The sequence below is a fragment of the Ammospiza caudacuta genome, chromosome 2 (genome assembly GCF_027887145.1).
Source record: "Ammospiza caudacuta isolate bAmmCau1 chromosome 2, bAmmCau1.pri, whole genome shotgun sequence".
NCBI classification, from domain to species: domain Eukaryota; kingdom Metazoa; phylum Chordata; class Aves; order Passeriformes; family Passerellidae; genus Ammospiza; species Ammospiza caudacuta.
This window is the reverse complement of record NC_080594.1, coordinates 91197243-91212722: the sequence shown is the minus strand read 5'-3', so window position 1 is coordinate 91212722 and position 15480 is coordinate 91197243. Positions and strand designations below refer to the sequence as shown.

At 41.4% G+C, this 15480-nt stretch overlaps 1 protein-coding gene across 9 annotated transcripts in view; it reads right to left on the bottom strand.

The window, feature by feature from the left end:
• The window catches only part of MAP4K4 (mitogen-activated protein kinase kinase kinase kinase 4), a 162773-nt gene that overhangs the window by 37521 nt on the left and 109772 nt on the right, over positions 1–15480 (bottom strand). For all 9 annotated transcript variants that reach the window (XM_058825229.1, XM_058825231.1, XM_058825234.1 and 6 more), the window contains exons 6-12: positions 14856–14946; positions 13199–13329; positions 10888–10942; positions 8451–8529; positions 6164–6339; positions 5425–5497; positions 4767–4977 (exon numbers count right to left, since the gene is read on the bottom strand). In XM_058825229.1, the coding sequence (XP_058681212.1) occupies positions 4767–4977; positions 5425–5497; positions 6164–6339; positions 8451–8529; positions 10888–10942; positions 13199–13329; positions 14856–14946 (816 nt within the window). The remainder of the gene's footprint in view (positions 1–4766; positions 4978–5424; positions 5498–6163; positions 6340–8450; positions 8530–10887; positions 10943–13198; positions 13330–14855; positions 14947–15480) is intronic.

Here is a 15480-nt window from a genome sequence, read left to right as displayed (position 1 = left end):
AAATCTCACAAATGTGCTACTGTCTATGTGCCAAAGTAGGCAGGGAGATCAGGATTCTCAGCATCACTTCCACCTTCCCATCAGACACTGTCTCAGCCTCCTGCCAGGTGAGTGGGAAGGGAGGTACCCAGCACTGCAGGAGCCTGCACAAACACACTGCATGATCCTCTTATTCCCAGTCCTAAATGTATAATAAAGGTTTCACTTCCTTTGCATGTGGCCTTTGAAACCTCAGCATCAAACCAGTGGTCATAAGTGAAGTGGAATTTACTTTTAACACGCCCACGGAGAGGAAACCTACAGTGACAACCATCTCTCGGGTCCTGGTGCACATCTTGTCAAAGCAATGTCAAAAGTGGTTTGTAGCAAGTTGAGTTGACCCAATGTGGCTTCAGAGCCAGCCCTATACTGACTTTCTTGCATCCATCTGATGGCACATGGTTGCCTTCCTGACTGGCTCTAGCAACTCTTCCATGAGAACACCAAACCTGATCACTGTGTGCCTTAGGCCTGCCCACAGGACAGGAATGAGACAGGAAAAACCATTTGTTAAAATCAATGTCACATTTCTACACATAAAAATTTGCCTTCTAAATTTAGTTTGTGTAATTGTCAGATACTGTAATTTTTGGTCATGCACTACAAAAAAAAAAATACTGCTGTCCAAGAAACAGCAGGTATAGATCAAGATTCCCGAACTTAGGGATGCATATGCAGATCTTCTAAAGTTGGTACAGTATTACCAACTTTCTTGCACATTGCAGATGAAAAGCTTATTTCCAAGGAGCAAACTGTTACCCAGAAAGTAAAGCAAGAACTCTCCAAAGAAATGTCAGACATGCCAAAACAGAATTTTGGCAGAGCCCATACTGCCTCAAATTACTGCATTTCACAAAATGGGCATTTACTATGCAAACAACATTTTAAAAACCCACAAAGAAAATACAGTGTCAATACCCATGCTACTTATCTGGTTTTAGGGCGCAATAATAATGATCTTATAATGGAACCTGACATCTCCAAACTGGAAGTGTATGCAGTAGAGCACAATTTACCAGGAGGGGGCAATGCAACTACACAGGCAGTTCATCTACACCAATGAATTCAGGCCCTTCTTCCTACAGTGAAATGCTCAAGATAGATACAGATCCTTTGATTTTAAATTCCTAAAGTATTATTACTATTTCATATTCAAAAGAAGACTGATGATACCTATATTAATTATTTCTTTCACAAAGAATTAGGTAGCCTGGTATCAGCTTAGAAAGAGAATCGGCAAGATTAATAAAGAGATTTTTGCTTTGTCCACACTAGAGATAAACCAGAAGTAGAACTTCTTACTCAGTACCAATCCAAGATGCAAGCAATTCAAATTAAGTAGATAAGAATAAGCTCCCCTTCTGTAAAAGAAATAAAGCCCTGGCAAAAATTGCCTGCAGGTACACCTACATTAGCATCTTGGTTCAGATCAGGAGTGCTCTTTTGAAGTGAATCATCCAAACATCTCCACTTATCCAGTTTTGTTTCGTATTCTGAAGATGTCTTGGAGTGCCAACCACACCTTTTGGATGAAATTAAAAAGGCTGATGCACTCCAACCACAAGCAGGCACAGAGTCTAGACCTCAGCCAGTCCAAAGGAATTCCTCCTGTCTTTAAACACATGAAGTCTTCAGGTCCTCAGCACTTTAATTATTGTGCTCCACAATCTGCTTCTACAGGACTGGACTACTTGCCAGTGTAGCTATAAGCTACCACTTCAAAAACATCCATCTTAGGTTCTCATAACCAGGGACAGAGACACCATTTAATGCAGCTATCCTGAACTGTGGAGGTCCACAGAGAATGGGATTCCAGCACAGCCAATTTTTAGCTTCCTGAGCCAGACTCAGTTTTGCAAGTACAAATCCAAATGCCTTCTCATACTCAGCAGTTGTCTCCACGTTGCTGAATAGAATCACAGAATCCCATTAAAACAGCCAGGAGCAGGTCAGATTTCTTGTTTAAACTAGCTAAACACCTACATAGTTGACAGTCTTTATATGTCTTTTAAACGAGGATTGGGGGTGGGACAAAATCCCAGTCGCAAAATTCTCATGTAATTTTCTGTAGTTTGACCACATGTCATTTTCACCTCCTCAGCAAGACACAAACTACAAGGTTCCTGCAACAACAACTTTTAGAAGTCACCTATATGCCTTTTAAAAAGTAATCTTTTCTCTAATACTGCTGAGAATTAGAGTTTTTGGCAGATGTCCTAAACACCGTTCCTGTTACAGTCTCGGTCAAAACTGTCTGGGCTCTGTGCCAGCATTGTAAGAACAAGCCCTCAATTTTAATTTAGGAAGTGGGGAGCTGGGGAAGTATATGCAACTTGTTCAGGAAGATTATCTAATGCATAAAATTCTACCAAAGAATATTAAATAGGTATATGCATACATACTTTACACAAGCAAAAATTATAAGACAGCAAGTCTGGTAAAAATATCAACTCATTTATGAACGCCCTGAGCTTCAACGCCTGACATTAATCTTGACTCCCATTATCAAGCTCCTCATTGTTTACTGGCTTCATCAAAACAGGGGGGGTGAGTTAAGGACAAAGTGACAACATTTAAATATTTTGGCCTTCAATTGTGTCACAACACTGATGTTTATCTAAATTTGTGTCTACTACCCTTCCCCCATCTGAAAGAGCTTGTTTTGGCTGCTGTTTTGTTGAAAACCACTTGGGATCATACATTTTTCCAACACAAGATCCAATCAACTAAGTGGGATTTTTTTGAAAGCTAAATGTGAGTCTTTTCTTTAATGCGCTTGATGAACAATATGCCTACACCATCACCTGCAAAAGGAAACTTTTTTAACTCACCTATTTTGTAACTTATTCCTATTTATGCCTCCAAGGAACCAGGCAGAGGTTTCAGACCCATACAAGGTAAAAAGCTTTGATCTTACAAATTTTACATGTTTTACCATGCAACCTTATTCAGGATTACAATCTACATTACATGCTGTCTTGTGGTTGTGGAAGCTGTCAGTTTTATTTTGGATTTTAAAAAGCAGAACTTATTAAACATAACTTTCAGGTAGCTGCCTTTTCTTTCTACTTGCTCATTCTGTTATAACTGTAACATCCCCAAAAAGTTCAACCCACACAGAGAAAATGGTGCATTGCTTTGCTTTACTGGCAGCAGCAGCCCCTTTATTTTAAAAAGAAAATACAGATTTTAAGAGTTGCACTGATTACTAAAGTTAAATGACCTAGATAATTTAATTGTAATCCTCTTCCTCAACAAAAAAAAATACTGCCTGCAGAACCTTAGAGATTAAAGGGGCATTTAAAATAAATCATTGACTCCCATACTAAGAAAAATTTGAGCAGTTAAACAGTAGCTCAACTTTTGCCCACCTTTGACAACTATCTTTTATTTTCATATTTTTCTAGTATCTTTTTTTACTACTTACTCCCCCCACAAACAGTCTAAAAACAGTTGGAAGTGCTATGAGGTTTATCTTGGCATTCTCTGAAGGGTGGGAAAGAAACAGAAGAGAAATGGGCTTTATATGCCTTCTCCTCATTCCTCCTCATGGATTCATGTGTGGCTGAATCTTAGCTACCAATCCCTCCTTATAGCAGCACTAAACTCATTTGCACTTTGGAAAAGAGGGATAAGGAGCATAATGTGACTTGGAAAGGTATTTGAAACTTTGTATAACTTGTTATGCAAACAGGTCACGGGATGCAAATCAACATTTGGTCCTGGTTGCATCCTCATTAAACGTTACCAGGATTTGGAAAACCAGACTGGGTGTAGTTTTTCCATCACTGCTAAGTGAAAGGCTGAAACAGACTCAAGCAAGAGGTCATTTAAGGACAACTGGAATTTGACCCTGCACTTCCTGAAGAGCCAGAGCATTGGTTTCACTTCAACTCTGTGTCATACCAAGCTCTGGCCTGAAGAGCTGTTTTGAAATCCTCCTATTTCTGAAGCTCATGCTGCATATTGCATCTACACATATATATATAAATGCACACGAGATCTTAGGAGGTGAAAAGTATGACAGAACAATATTGTCCACATACATTCTTTTACCTTCCAGTACTGTATAGAAATTGCATACTTACTGTATCACAAAAGTATGATTTACATATTTGTAATTCCTGCAGAATTATAATTTTAACACTGATTTACAAAATTATTTATAGATCTACCTTTAAAGGCCCCTTCCAATCCAAATAATTCTATTATTTTATGATCTAGGTGGTTTTTAGCCACTAAGCTACTGCTCATGAGAGAATAATACATTAAAAAACAGGCTTCCATCTACCATGAATGAGTGCCAAACACGTTTGAGAAAGCTTTAAAGGGAAATCTGAAAAATGTTATGGCCCCCAAAACAGTACTCTTGAGAGAAACATCCACCTGGGAATAATTTATGTCTCCTCTTCTGTCTACCTAAGCCTAGACAAAGACCAAGAATGAGCCTCTTCCACAAAAAACGCCTTCAAACAATGCAGCTCTGGCTCCTGTTGTCTTCATAGGAGCTGCTGGATAGTCAAATGCTTTGGAAGACGCCTTATATTCAAGTACCCAATCATGGATTTGAGTGCTTCGCTCTACGTTTAGAGGTAGATTTTCACATGGTTTTCTTTCCTGAGATATCCTGGGGGCTACAAGGAATTATTTTGAAATGGGTGTGGGAATGGGAAACAAGAGGGGGAGAGGGGCTTCTGTCCCCCCAAACTCCAGTCTCCTGTTTCTACCTCTTCCAGCCGCCTCCTCTGCTCCTTCTGCTGCTCGATGCGTTTCTGCCTCTCTGCCAGCAGCTGCCTCTTGTACTCCTCCTGCTCACGGAGCTGCTGCTCCTGCAGCAGCTGCTGCCTCCGAAGGGCCTCGGACCGTTCCTTGTTTTCCTGCTGCAGTCTCAGGAAATCACGTCGGAGGGTTGATTCTCCAGGCACATTGACAATGGAACTGCAACAAGAGGAAGTTAAAGCCTTCTGTATGATAAAGCCTGATGGACCATTAAATACTTTTGCCAAAGCAGGGGAACATTAATAAAATATATCATGATGTTAAAGTTTAATCTCGTTTCTTTTGGAGCAAAGACACTGGATGTATGTCAAATACACGCTCTCAGTGGAAGGCGTGAAATGAGGCCAAGCAAAGTAAGGACGAATGCTAACACTGTGGAGACCCTGATCAATCATATTTGCCATAAATCCAAAGCTTGTTTGCTCTAAGTCATAGGAGGGGGAGCTTTCAAACCTTTAACAGTCACAGCATAGGTATTCAAACCCTTTGAGTGGTTTGTGCATTCACTTAATAAGAGACAGAAATTTAGCATGCTGATTTATAATCACAGACCTTTAGACTTACTCAGCATGATCTGCCCAAAGCCATCCCAAAAGCAATTATTACCTTGGCTCTCCTTCTTGTTCAGGCACTTCCTCCTCTTCTTCCTCACTTCCACTATATTCATACTCCGTCTCATCTAACAGGAAAGAAATAAAGGCCTGGATAGTCCTTTAATTTTAGGGCAGTGGGGCATTGCAGCAGCACCTCAGTAAACCAGCTCCTGTCCCCTTCAGTGAGAAGATCCATCACAGACCCTAAAACTCATTCTACATATATAAGCTCATCTTCCCAGTGGCACAGTGGTTTGGAGAAGACTTCCAGCAAACTCCCTGAACAACACCAGGTTTTACATGTAAGACAAGTCACCTGGAGAACTTCAGCACCACCTGAATAAGGAGAAAAGGCTGCCCAAAACATTTGCTTCACAGCTCTTGTGATGGGTTATTTCCTGTGAGTCTGATTTATGGCATCATTCCAGGAAATTAATCTACCACAGACTAAAGAAGGGAACGGCATACATGCCAATATCCTCTTAAATACTGTTTAATGCTTGTATGGAAGAGTGGCCAGCAAGTGAGCAAATTTAATCTATCAGAAAATACAGCACTTGAAATTTATACTTTCTCTGTAAAGGACAGAACAAAACGGAGCCTTCTGATAAACAAACTATGAATTAAAAAAGAACTTTTCAAGGATTTGTGCTATAGGAGCTTCTCTTGGAGTGGGTATTTAGAATGCAAAGCAGGACAAAAACATGCATGTTTGACAAGTGGCAAAGACTTGATTTTTAGAAGCTGCATACCTTTCTCTCCTCTCTTCTTCCTGGTCCTGTCTATATGGTCCTTAAGCTGGATTCGGACTTGCCTTTCATTTGGCTGGTCACGTATAAAGGGATGTTTCAACAGCTGTTCTGTAGAAGGTCTCTGCATGTAATTCTTCACTAGACAACCTTCTATAAAGCTGAAAAACTTTTTCGACCTGAGAAAGCAGGAAGGGGAAAAAAAGCAAAAGATGAGAAGTAAAACTCAGATGAAACATTTTTCCTGTCCTTCCTCAAATTAATTTCCTCCAAGAGCATCATGTCCCAGAGAACAGTACAAGTGCTGCCTGCAAGTGTACCTCCTGAACAGATCTGAGTGTGTTCCAGCTGAGCACTGGGCTGGGGTGACACAGGGCTGGAGGGACACAGGGTGACATGAACATTCTTGGAGCACCCAGGCACAGCCTCACTCGTGCCTTGTAATGTGCCCTCTTTCAGAAGGATAACTGCTCTGAAAGGCAGGATCTGTGGGTCAGGTAAATCATGTAAACCCAGCCTAGATGCTTCTGGATCAGAGCTGGATAGAATCCAGCCTGCTTGGAGCAGAGGCAGGGCAGCTTATCCATGCTACAGACAGCCATTCCAAAGTCAGGAGAACTGAATGTCTGCCACTCTCCTGACACAAGCAGCACCACACTGCTTTTGCATGCACTTGGGCTCACAGAGTTAGATCTGCCAGAATTTAAGATTATTTTATCTTTTACCTTAAGACTCACACACAAAAAAATTTTTACAGAACTAGAGGTGGGTGTTGGTCAGTGTTTGTCTGTTCAACACAGGCACTTTGAGTCTCTGACATAATTTAAGGGCATGAACTAAACTAAACCCCCCTTGCACACAGAATAAACTGACAGGGCATGGGAGTTAGATAACCTGCAGCACCACCCTTCCAAAATCTGCACTTCATTTGAACTCTTGAAGGGGGATCTCTGCAGAAAGAAGTCACCAAACAAGCCACCTGCCAAAATCCAACAGTGGAAATACTCAAAACCACAATGAAGCACTGAACAAGTTGCCCAGAGAAGTTGTGGATGCCCCTGATCCCTGGAAGCATGCAATGCCAGGTTGGATGGGTTTCTGAGCTACCTGAACTAGTGGATGGCATCCCTGTCCATGGCAGGGTTTGGAATTAGATGATCTCTAAGGTCCCAACCCAAGCTGTTCTATGACAATTGTACAACTTTGTCATCATTTGGCCTCTCTTCTCATAATCTGCACCTAAGCAAGCTATCAAAACAGCTGAGTTACAGCAACACTGCCTTGGAGCAGAGCTGCTTTTTCACTGGTATGTGCTCTCAACCTGCTCCAGTGCTTGGAGAGCAAACATCCTCACTACATGCTTAAGAGGAAAAACTATGATTTCCAACCATCAGTTTACCTCCCTACTGCAATAAAAAAGGCTGAATCCAACATAACTTGGATGTTCAGATTTTTTTATTCCTCACACCTTGAATGTCATTATTTCACATAAAAAGGTCAATGAATGGCTAATGCAAATGGCACATATGCATCTCTATTCTCTTAATATATGCAGAAGGCAAGTAAGAGAGCAATGCCTTGACAGTATACAAGTGCATAAATAAGTCAATTCAGGTAAAGACCAAGCCCAGCAAGTAAGACATGTTTATACTACGTCAATATTGAATATGCAGTCCAATCACTTCATTATTTTGACAGGATCACAGCATCTCATGATCCCATTCTATCGATAAGAAACCTCTTTCTACAGAGTACTTTTGTTTCATATGTGCCAGTTGTAACCAGTAACTGGGAGGAAATCCTCTGATACTAATGGATTCTTCTCAGCTGGCAAGAAGCAGGCACTCAATTCCAACCGTTTACAATAATTATAGTAAAAGCCTTCATTAGTTTTAATAGCTCCTTTCTATTTAGCAACTAGAACACCATAGCACTGTTCTGTTTCTGTGTTATGATACATCTGAGAAAACACACTGTACATTAAGAGTGCTACAGGAGTCTATATTTTAAAACATGGATCCATTTGTCACCTTAATACAGATGCTGCTCTACTGAAAAAGAAAAACCAAAAACTTTGGTATTTATTTTCACACAATTTGAGATGAATTTCTCTGGGACAAACAGAACTAAATAATGCATACATTTTATTTCTTCCTTTGATTCAGAGGCACAAAAGATAACAGAGATTTTGCTAACTTAAATTGCTTTACAATTCTGTGGAAGGGGTAACAAAACTATGCAATATGAGAAAACTTCATGCTAGACAAGACAAGATATAATAAATACATACCATTTCTTGGATTTTAACCGTGGGGGAGGGTTCCTGGGTATCAGAAAGAGTGCCCTCATGGGGTGCATGTCACAAAGTGCTGAAGGGAAGAAAACAAACAGAGACATAGAGACACTGGTTTAGCTGCTCTCTGTCAATGCCATGACTTGAGCTTCCACAACCACTCCCACCATCCCAAACATCCATGCAGTAGGTGTAGACAGCAACACAGCTAAATGGAATTAGCCCAAAATGACAACAATTCCATAGCTCAATGTGCCAATGGCAGCCCAAAAAGAGAAAGAGGTCAAAGCATGGATCAGCCTCCAGAACTGACCAAGATGGGAACATCTGAGCACGGCCCTCCTCCAGCCCAAGTCATCTGACTTACTTTCTGGTCAACAAAATACTGGGAGATGATGATGGTGGAAGGGAACAATGAGAGTTACTGTTCCACACAATCTTCCTTCACCTGCCCTTCCTTCCTCTACCTGCCCTTCTCTCCCATTATTGAGGGTGCTTCATTTTTACTCTCCAGACCTGGATATTTTTGTACTTCAAGGCATGACAGTTTTGAAGCATGGGAGGGTCTGTATCACTCAAAAGGACTGTCTGCAGAACTGAAATGCAAACTCCTAACTTTTGTCCAAAGAAGTCCTGTTTGTTTCAGTGGGCATTCAGTGGGAGTCCAGGATCAGTGTTGGACAGCTTTTCCTCCTGTTCCATAGTAAAGCAATATGGCAGAGCCAACACAAGGAAACAAGGGAGCAGGGAGAGAAGCAGCCCAAGAAAGGCCTCTAGGAGCAATGTTCTAACCATCTTCCTATGTCTGATCTCTTCCACCCTCAGTCTCAGCCTGAGTGATCACAGCAGGATGAGGTGACATTTACCACACAACTGATATTCAGGAGAAACAGACCAGTGGGAAGAGAATTCTAGCTCAAAAATAAGGGACATCAGTCTTGGCAAAGAAGCCCCTTGGATGCCTATGGATCCCTGCAGACCACCAAAGAATCCACAGAGATGGACTCTCAGCTGCCACTGGAGGAGGAGGAGGTAGAGTCCATGTACCAGAGGACAAGAGCTGTTCTGCACTTACAGAGGATCTTTGCTAACTTCTTAAATGCTACATTTGTGCTTTTACACAAAGAAGAGCCAAGCTCTGGTTTAGAAATGAACAAAATATTGTCCAATTTTAGGCTTACAAAGCCATACAGGCAGCCCAATGCACTGAACAAAAAGAGGGGGCAAAAAGGAGGTAGTTCACTTAATTCAGTGCTGGCTAAAGTGTCCTGGGAGCAGCTCTCACTGGGACATTCATGCAAACGTGCAATTAGGAAGGAAAAAGAAAACAACCCCAAACTATCAGGCCTCCTAAAACATGAATCAACACACGACCATTGTGATTTGACTTTTAAATCTTGCATTAAAGTCAGTAAGAACAACAAGAAAATCAGGCAGTAGCTACAACCAAATGACCAATATTTACCTGGGAAATATCAATACTTTATTTCTACAAGATTATTTCAAGGACATTTCAAGCTGGGCTGTGTTGTGGCTATAGATTTTTATGTGCAAAAAAATGAACATGCTCTTAAGTACCTTAGGTTCTTATTTTTTAAATACAGAGCTCCAGCTGAGAGTGAGGGTAAGTATATTTGCAAGATCAATAAGGACTTAGATAAAAATTATAATTAAAAGTCATAACACCATGCCTAACTTCTTTTCTTTTCAAAGGTTTCTGTCCTCCTCACACATCTGATGTTTGCCTTTATATTCTGAAAGAACTATGTGAAAGGAAAAGAGCCTATTAAAAAGTTGAGCATTTTTGGTTTCCAGGTTTTCCTCTCAAATCCAAACTAACTGATAATGATCCCTGCTTGAGAATATCTAAGTTCAGTGCTTTGTCCTGAAGAAGGATTTACAGTTTAAGCCATGTCACTGCTAAGGAAGATTAACACCACCCACTGATGAGTGGAAACAAAAGGGAGAAGCAATGTTAGCATTATCCAGACCAACAGAGAGCCAACACAGAAATAGCTGCTACAAATGCTTTTTTCATTAAGATCTGCTTCCTCAAGGCCCCACTGACCCTCTCCCCAGCTGAGGTTTCAGTATTCCAGGCCAGTCCATAGACAAAGTGGGACACAGCTCCAAAACACAATATACTACCAATAGGAAGGAAGTCAGACACTCGATTAGCTTCCAAATATTCCTGCTATAGAAATTAAATTACTGCAGTCTGCACTGTAGTGTTTAAACACAACCCTATCTTTATCAAAAGCATTGCTATTTATGGGATTTCATATTTATAGAGCAGGCAAAACCAAAGAGAACAGAAATAACATGGGGATATTTTCAGAAACCTCAAAACTAGGCTTAGATTACAAGCAGCATCACCCAAGTATACGTTTCAGCCCTAAAACGAGCCCACTGGAGAAGCACAGGGATCACTTACGGGGAGCTCCTTCTGCCATCTCTATGGCTGTAATGCCGCAGGACCAAAGGTCACTCTGCAGAGAAACAGACACACCATATGTTAGTAGGTGGATTTACCCATTCACACACTAAGAGAGCACTATTTAGAGAGGCCCTGTAGGTGAGGCTGAAACCAAATACCATGGCTATTTAAATAATATAAGCCTCTTTCATCTTGTAACTGTATCATAAAATCCTACTTTTCACATAATACGTATGTATATGCAGAAACACATGCACGTATTCTTACTGAGTGAGCAAACAAACTTTTCCAAGAGCACATAAAAATACATTCACATTATGACAATGGGAAATACATTTGCCAGAAATCTAAGCCTACGAAACAACAGAATTTTCAATATTCCCTTGTCAACAAAGAACTGAACAAGGGCATTCCCAGGGTGTGCAGAGATGCAGTTATAAAAGCAAAAACTCAGCTCAAATTTAAAGTGGCCAGACTTGTTGAAAACTGCAAGGAAAGGTTCTTCAGGTACGTAAACAAACAAGCAAGAACAAAAGGAAAATACAGGCCCACTGAAAGGAGAGGTGAATTAGTCAGTAACACCACTGAAAAAGCAGAGGTTCCCAAAACTTACACCTCTGTCTTTACCACAGACTCCCAAAATTTACACCTCTGTCTTTACCACAGGCATTACTTACAGCCAAAGCCAACATTCCTCCCCTAACACCTCAGCCTTGCTTAAAACACTGCAGACAAAGTGCCCTTCAGTGGCAACTTTTCAAGATACCACCTCTGGCCAGCACCTCTGACTCAGGAGAGACCAAACAAGAGCCAGGAAGATCAAACACAGGGAAGAGATGGAGGAGTCCTGGCAAGGAACCAACTTCAGAGAGTGACACAGCTTAATGGGCAAAGTATTGGAGGAGACTGCTGTGAAAGAGAGCTGTTTTTGAGCAAAGCAGTCTTCATTTCTGGTCATAATTGTGATTTTTTAAAAAATTACTTTAATGAGCAAATAAGCTCTTCATGCACTACAAGCAAAGAAGCAATTCCAAAGATCATATTTTCAGACCCAGCAAGGCACTCCTCTCTTAGTTAAATGCAGCCATCTAAGCTAAAGTGCACATCCCCATGATCTTAGAGAACCTTTCAAACAATTTTTTTCAAACAACCACCCTACAGGCTCCACCAGGAACAATAAACAGGTGTTTTTAGAGGAGAGAAGAGCTATTTTCCACATCACTACTGCATTAACAAATATCACAAGGAGTTTTTCTGCTTAATTAAATCATTTAATAGTGAACCTTCCTTACTAATAATAACAACTTTATCTGGAAAGATATAAAACATTAGCTTTAGTACAATGAGATGCTGAATGTAAAAAGGAATTAAATCAAGAGAAACAGGATCAATCTGATCAATCTTAGTCAAAATGTCAAATAATCTGGGTCTTTTACAAAGATTTAGACACACACAAACGTACTGATAGCTAACACCATCAGTCTCAGCAAAGTGATATAATTGATATTCAGCTCTATAATTCATTGTAAGGTCTTAATCTCTGGCTTTCTGATATCCTTGTTGCCCTTGGTTAAAGATGGAACAATACATTAGTCCAAATGAAGGTTTCTTAAAAACCAAAAAAGGCTTCTTTCCTTGTGCTCTCATTAAAGTCAGCTGAGAGGAACTTTCAAGATTACAGTATGCTTTCACTAGATATATTTAAGTACATATACCTAATATTCTTAAGGGTAGTGCAAATACCATCAAGCCAATTATGGTTTTGCAGTAATTAAATCCTTGGTTTGCAGCAAGTTACATAAAGAATTATCTTTGCTAAGAAATGTTGTGATGGATAAATTTCTATCCAAAAAATCATGTATATGTATCCTGAAATCAGAAGTAGTTTTAAGAGTTCCTTCTGTACTTCAGTGGCTCTCCAGACGGTGGTTCTATTTAAGGCAACATCTACAATGTATTGTTCTGGGTTACCACAATAACTGGGACACAGTGTAACACATTTAAAGTACAACCATTATGCAAATCGAGAATACAAGCATTTCCAGGTAAACTCTTTTTTGCCTTCTCTAAGCACCTACAGCACCCTGAAGTCCTGTATTTACATCTCAAAATGACAATAAAACAAGCAGCAGAAAGTGTTAAAGGTCACAATTTGATAGTATCCTTGCCTTGTACTTTGGTAATAAGAATGTAACTAGACAAAACAGTTATTACTCCTACAAAGCATAAGAAATCTCAAAAACTGCCATAGTCCATGGACATTTATATTGCAAGTGTTTTGGGTTTTTTCTTAGAACAGGACTCTTACTCTGTAATCATATGTAGCATCTGGATTCTCATCACAGGCAATAACTTCTGGAGCCATCCAGTAGGGAGTCCCAATAAAAGTGTTTCTCCTGCCAACTGTCCTGTCCAGCTGAGCACTGACACCAAAATCCACTGTGGGTGGGAAAAGAGCAAAATTAAGTAAGAGGGGGACAATAACACAATGATTACTTTTGCAAAGTGATTTGAAAACAAAGGCCTGTAGATGGGAGGCTGAAGAGAAACAAGATGACTAATCCTGAGGCAAGTGAGCCCTCGTGGTTCACACACAATGTGCTTGGGCACAAGAGTCAAGGGACACAGCAGCACACAGTCACCTCTCCTGTGCCCCTCACTGGTGTGCCTGGACAGGAGGGAGAGCACAGTTGCAGAAGGGCTGCCTGGGAGGCTGAGAAAGGGCTGTTTAGACCCTTCCCACACGGTGAAGCCAAGTACCGCTGCCTATACAAAAAACAGCCACTTCCCAAAGGTACCTCTCATGCTGTGGGAAAATGGCATGCATAAACAAGCCCCTTCCAGCTCACCACTTTTTCTGCTCTACAACTGGACAGCAAAAATAACTTGCTGTTCAGCGAGCTGCTCTCTGCTTTAATGCACAGAGCAGAAACATCAATGAGAGCAAAAGATAGAATTATTCAGGAAGTGCTAACTTTGGGCACGCATGCCACACAGGCTGGGAAAGAGATGCCCATTTCATTACAAAGCAATTACATTACAAAGGTGTTCTCTGCCTTTCATTTTGCCCTGCTCAAGACCACAGTGCTACATGTCCCTCTACACCAGTAACTGCATCTGCCCTAAGAGGGCTGTGTCAGCCTCACAGAGTGACATCTGAGGAACTGGTGTAGACCAGCTCAGTGGAAGCAATGGTTTGGAAGCTACTGTGCGCCATTTTGGACCAAATGAAGGAAAGCTCTCCCAAGCGCTTCCTCCTCCAGCAGCCGCGACAACTTCCCATGCCTCATGCTGCAGGAAGGTGTAATGCAAAGCAGAAGGGATGTGGGCTGGGTGGGAGGGCTTCAGCATGCCTCTATATTTAACCAAAAAAAGGTGGTGAGTGTAGCGTGATACAAACACAGAAGGTTGACATGTGCACTAACTGAAAGAGACAAATTAGAGAGGAAATAAAAAAAAAGTATGTCCACTTGGCAGGAGAGAAGAGGCCAGGGATGAGCACGATTTTCAGCAGGCATGCCAGAGCTGGAACTGTGTTTTGAATTCAATGCCACAGTTCCCTTGAGAGTGCTGTCCAGATCATATTTTTGTGTCCAGAACCTGAACAGCAGGTGCTATTTTAATTAAAGCTAAATACAAGAGAGACTCCTGTCACTTCCCGAGTCCAGAATAAAGTGAATCAGAACAGACTCAAGTTACACACAGCTCAGTAGGGGAAACAAAATGATCCCTGCACTGATTCTGGCATGAAAACCAACATCTCCTAACCAAATTCAACAACAACCTGGGCTCCATCCTCTCCAAGCAGGAGGAAATACATACAGGCTGTCAATCCACATGGAACCACTGACAGAGTACTCATGCTACAAAACATGTTGCAGGGCTCTTAAAGGATGAAATAATTTGGGAACATCATAAAACCAAAGGCTGAACAAATGAGGAAATGGACATGTGTGCCTACTTACCAAGTTTCACTTCTGCATTCTCTGTTAATAACACATTTTGCCCTTTGATATCCCTGTGAATCACATGATGGGCATGAAGATGTGCCAACCCCTGCATTAAGGAGAAGAGAGGAAGGAGAGAATGTTCTAAGTTAGGCTCAGCAACAGACTGCCCATCCCCAGCAGCCCCAAAGGTCACAGCACTGTGCCTTGACCTCCTGCACTTGGTGCAGGGGGACCTGCAGCACACCACCCACACAGCCTTTGGTGATGGAGCAGAGACACAGGCTCAGATCAGGCTCTCACAGCACCTAAATACAGCCCAACATCTGCACTGTGCAAACACCTCCCAGCTGTCCTGTGAATAAAGTTCAGCTCCCACAAAGTCTCCAAGTAATTACATTCTAAATGACATCACTGTCAGTGTATGCCACTGACTTCTGACGTGCACAGGGTCACAGAGAATTCAGCTGGGAAGGAGGTGGAAGGAGAAAGGAGGCAGCACCCACATGTATATATGCACCCCCAGAAGGAGGTGGGGGGTGATGGACTGGCAGTCATGTTTGAGGGCAAGGGAGGACAGATGACAAAGACATGCTGTACTGCAAAAGTGCAGTCCTCTTCTCTAGCCTCCATAAACATGAAA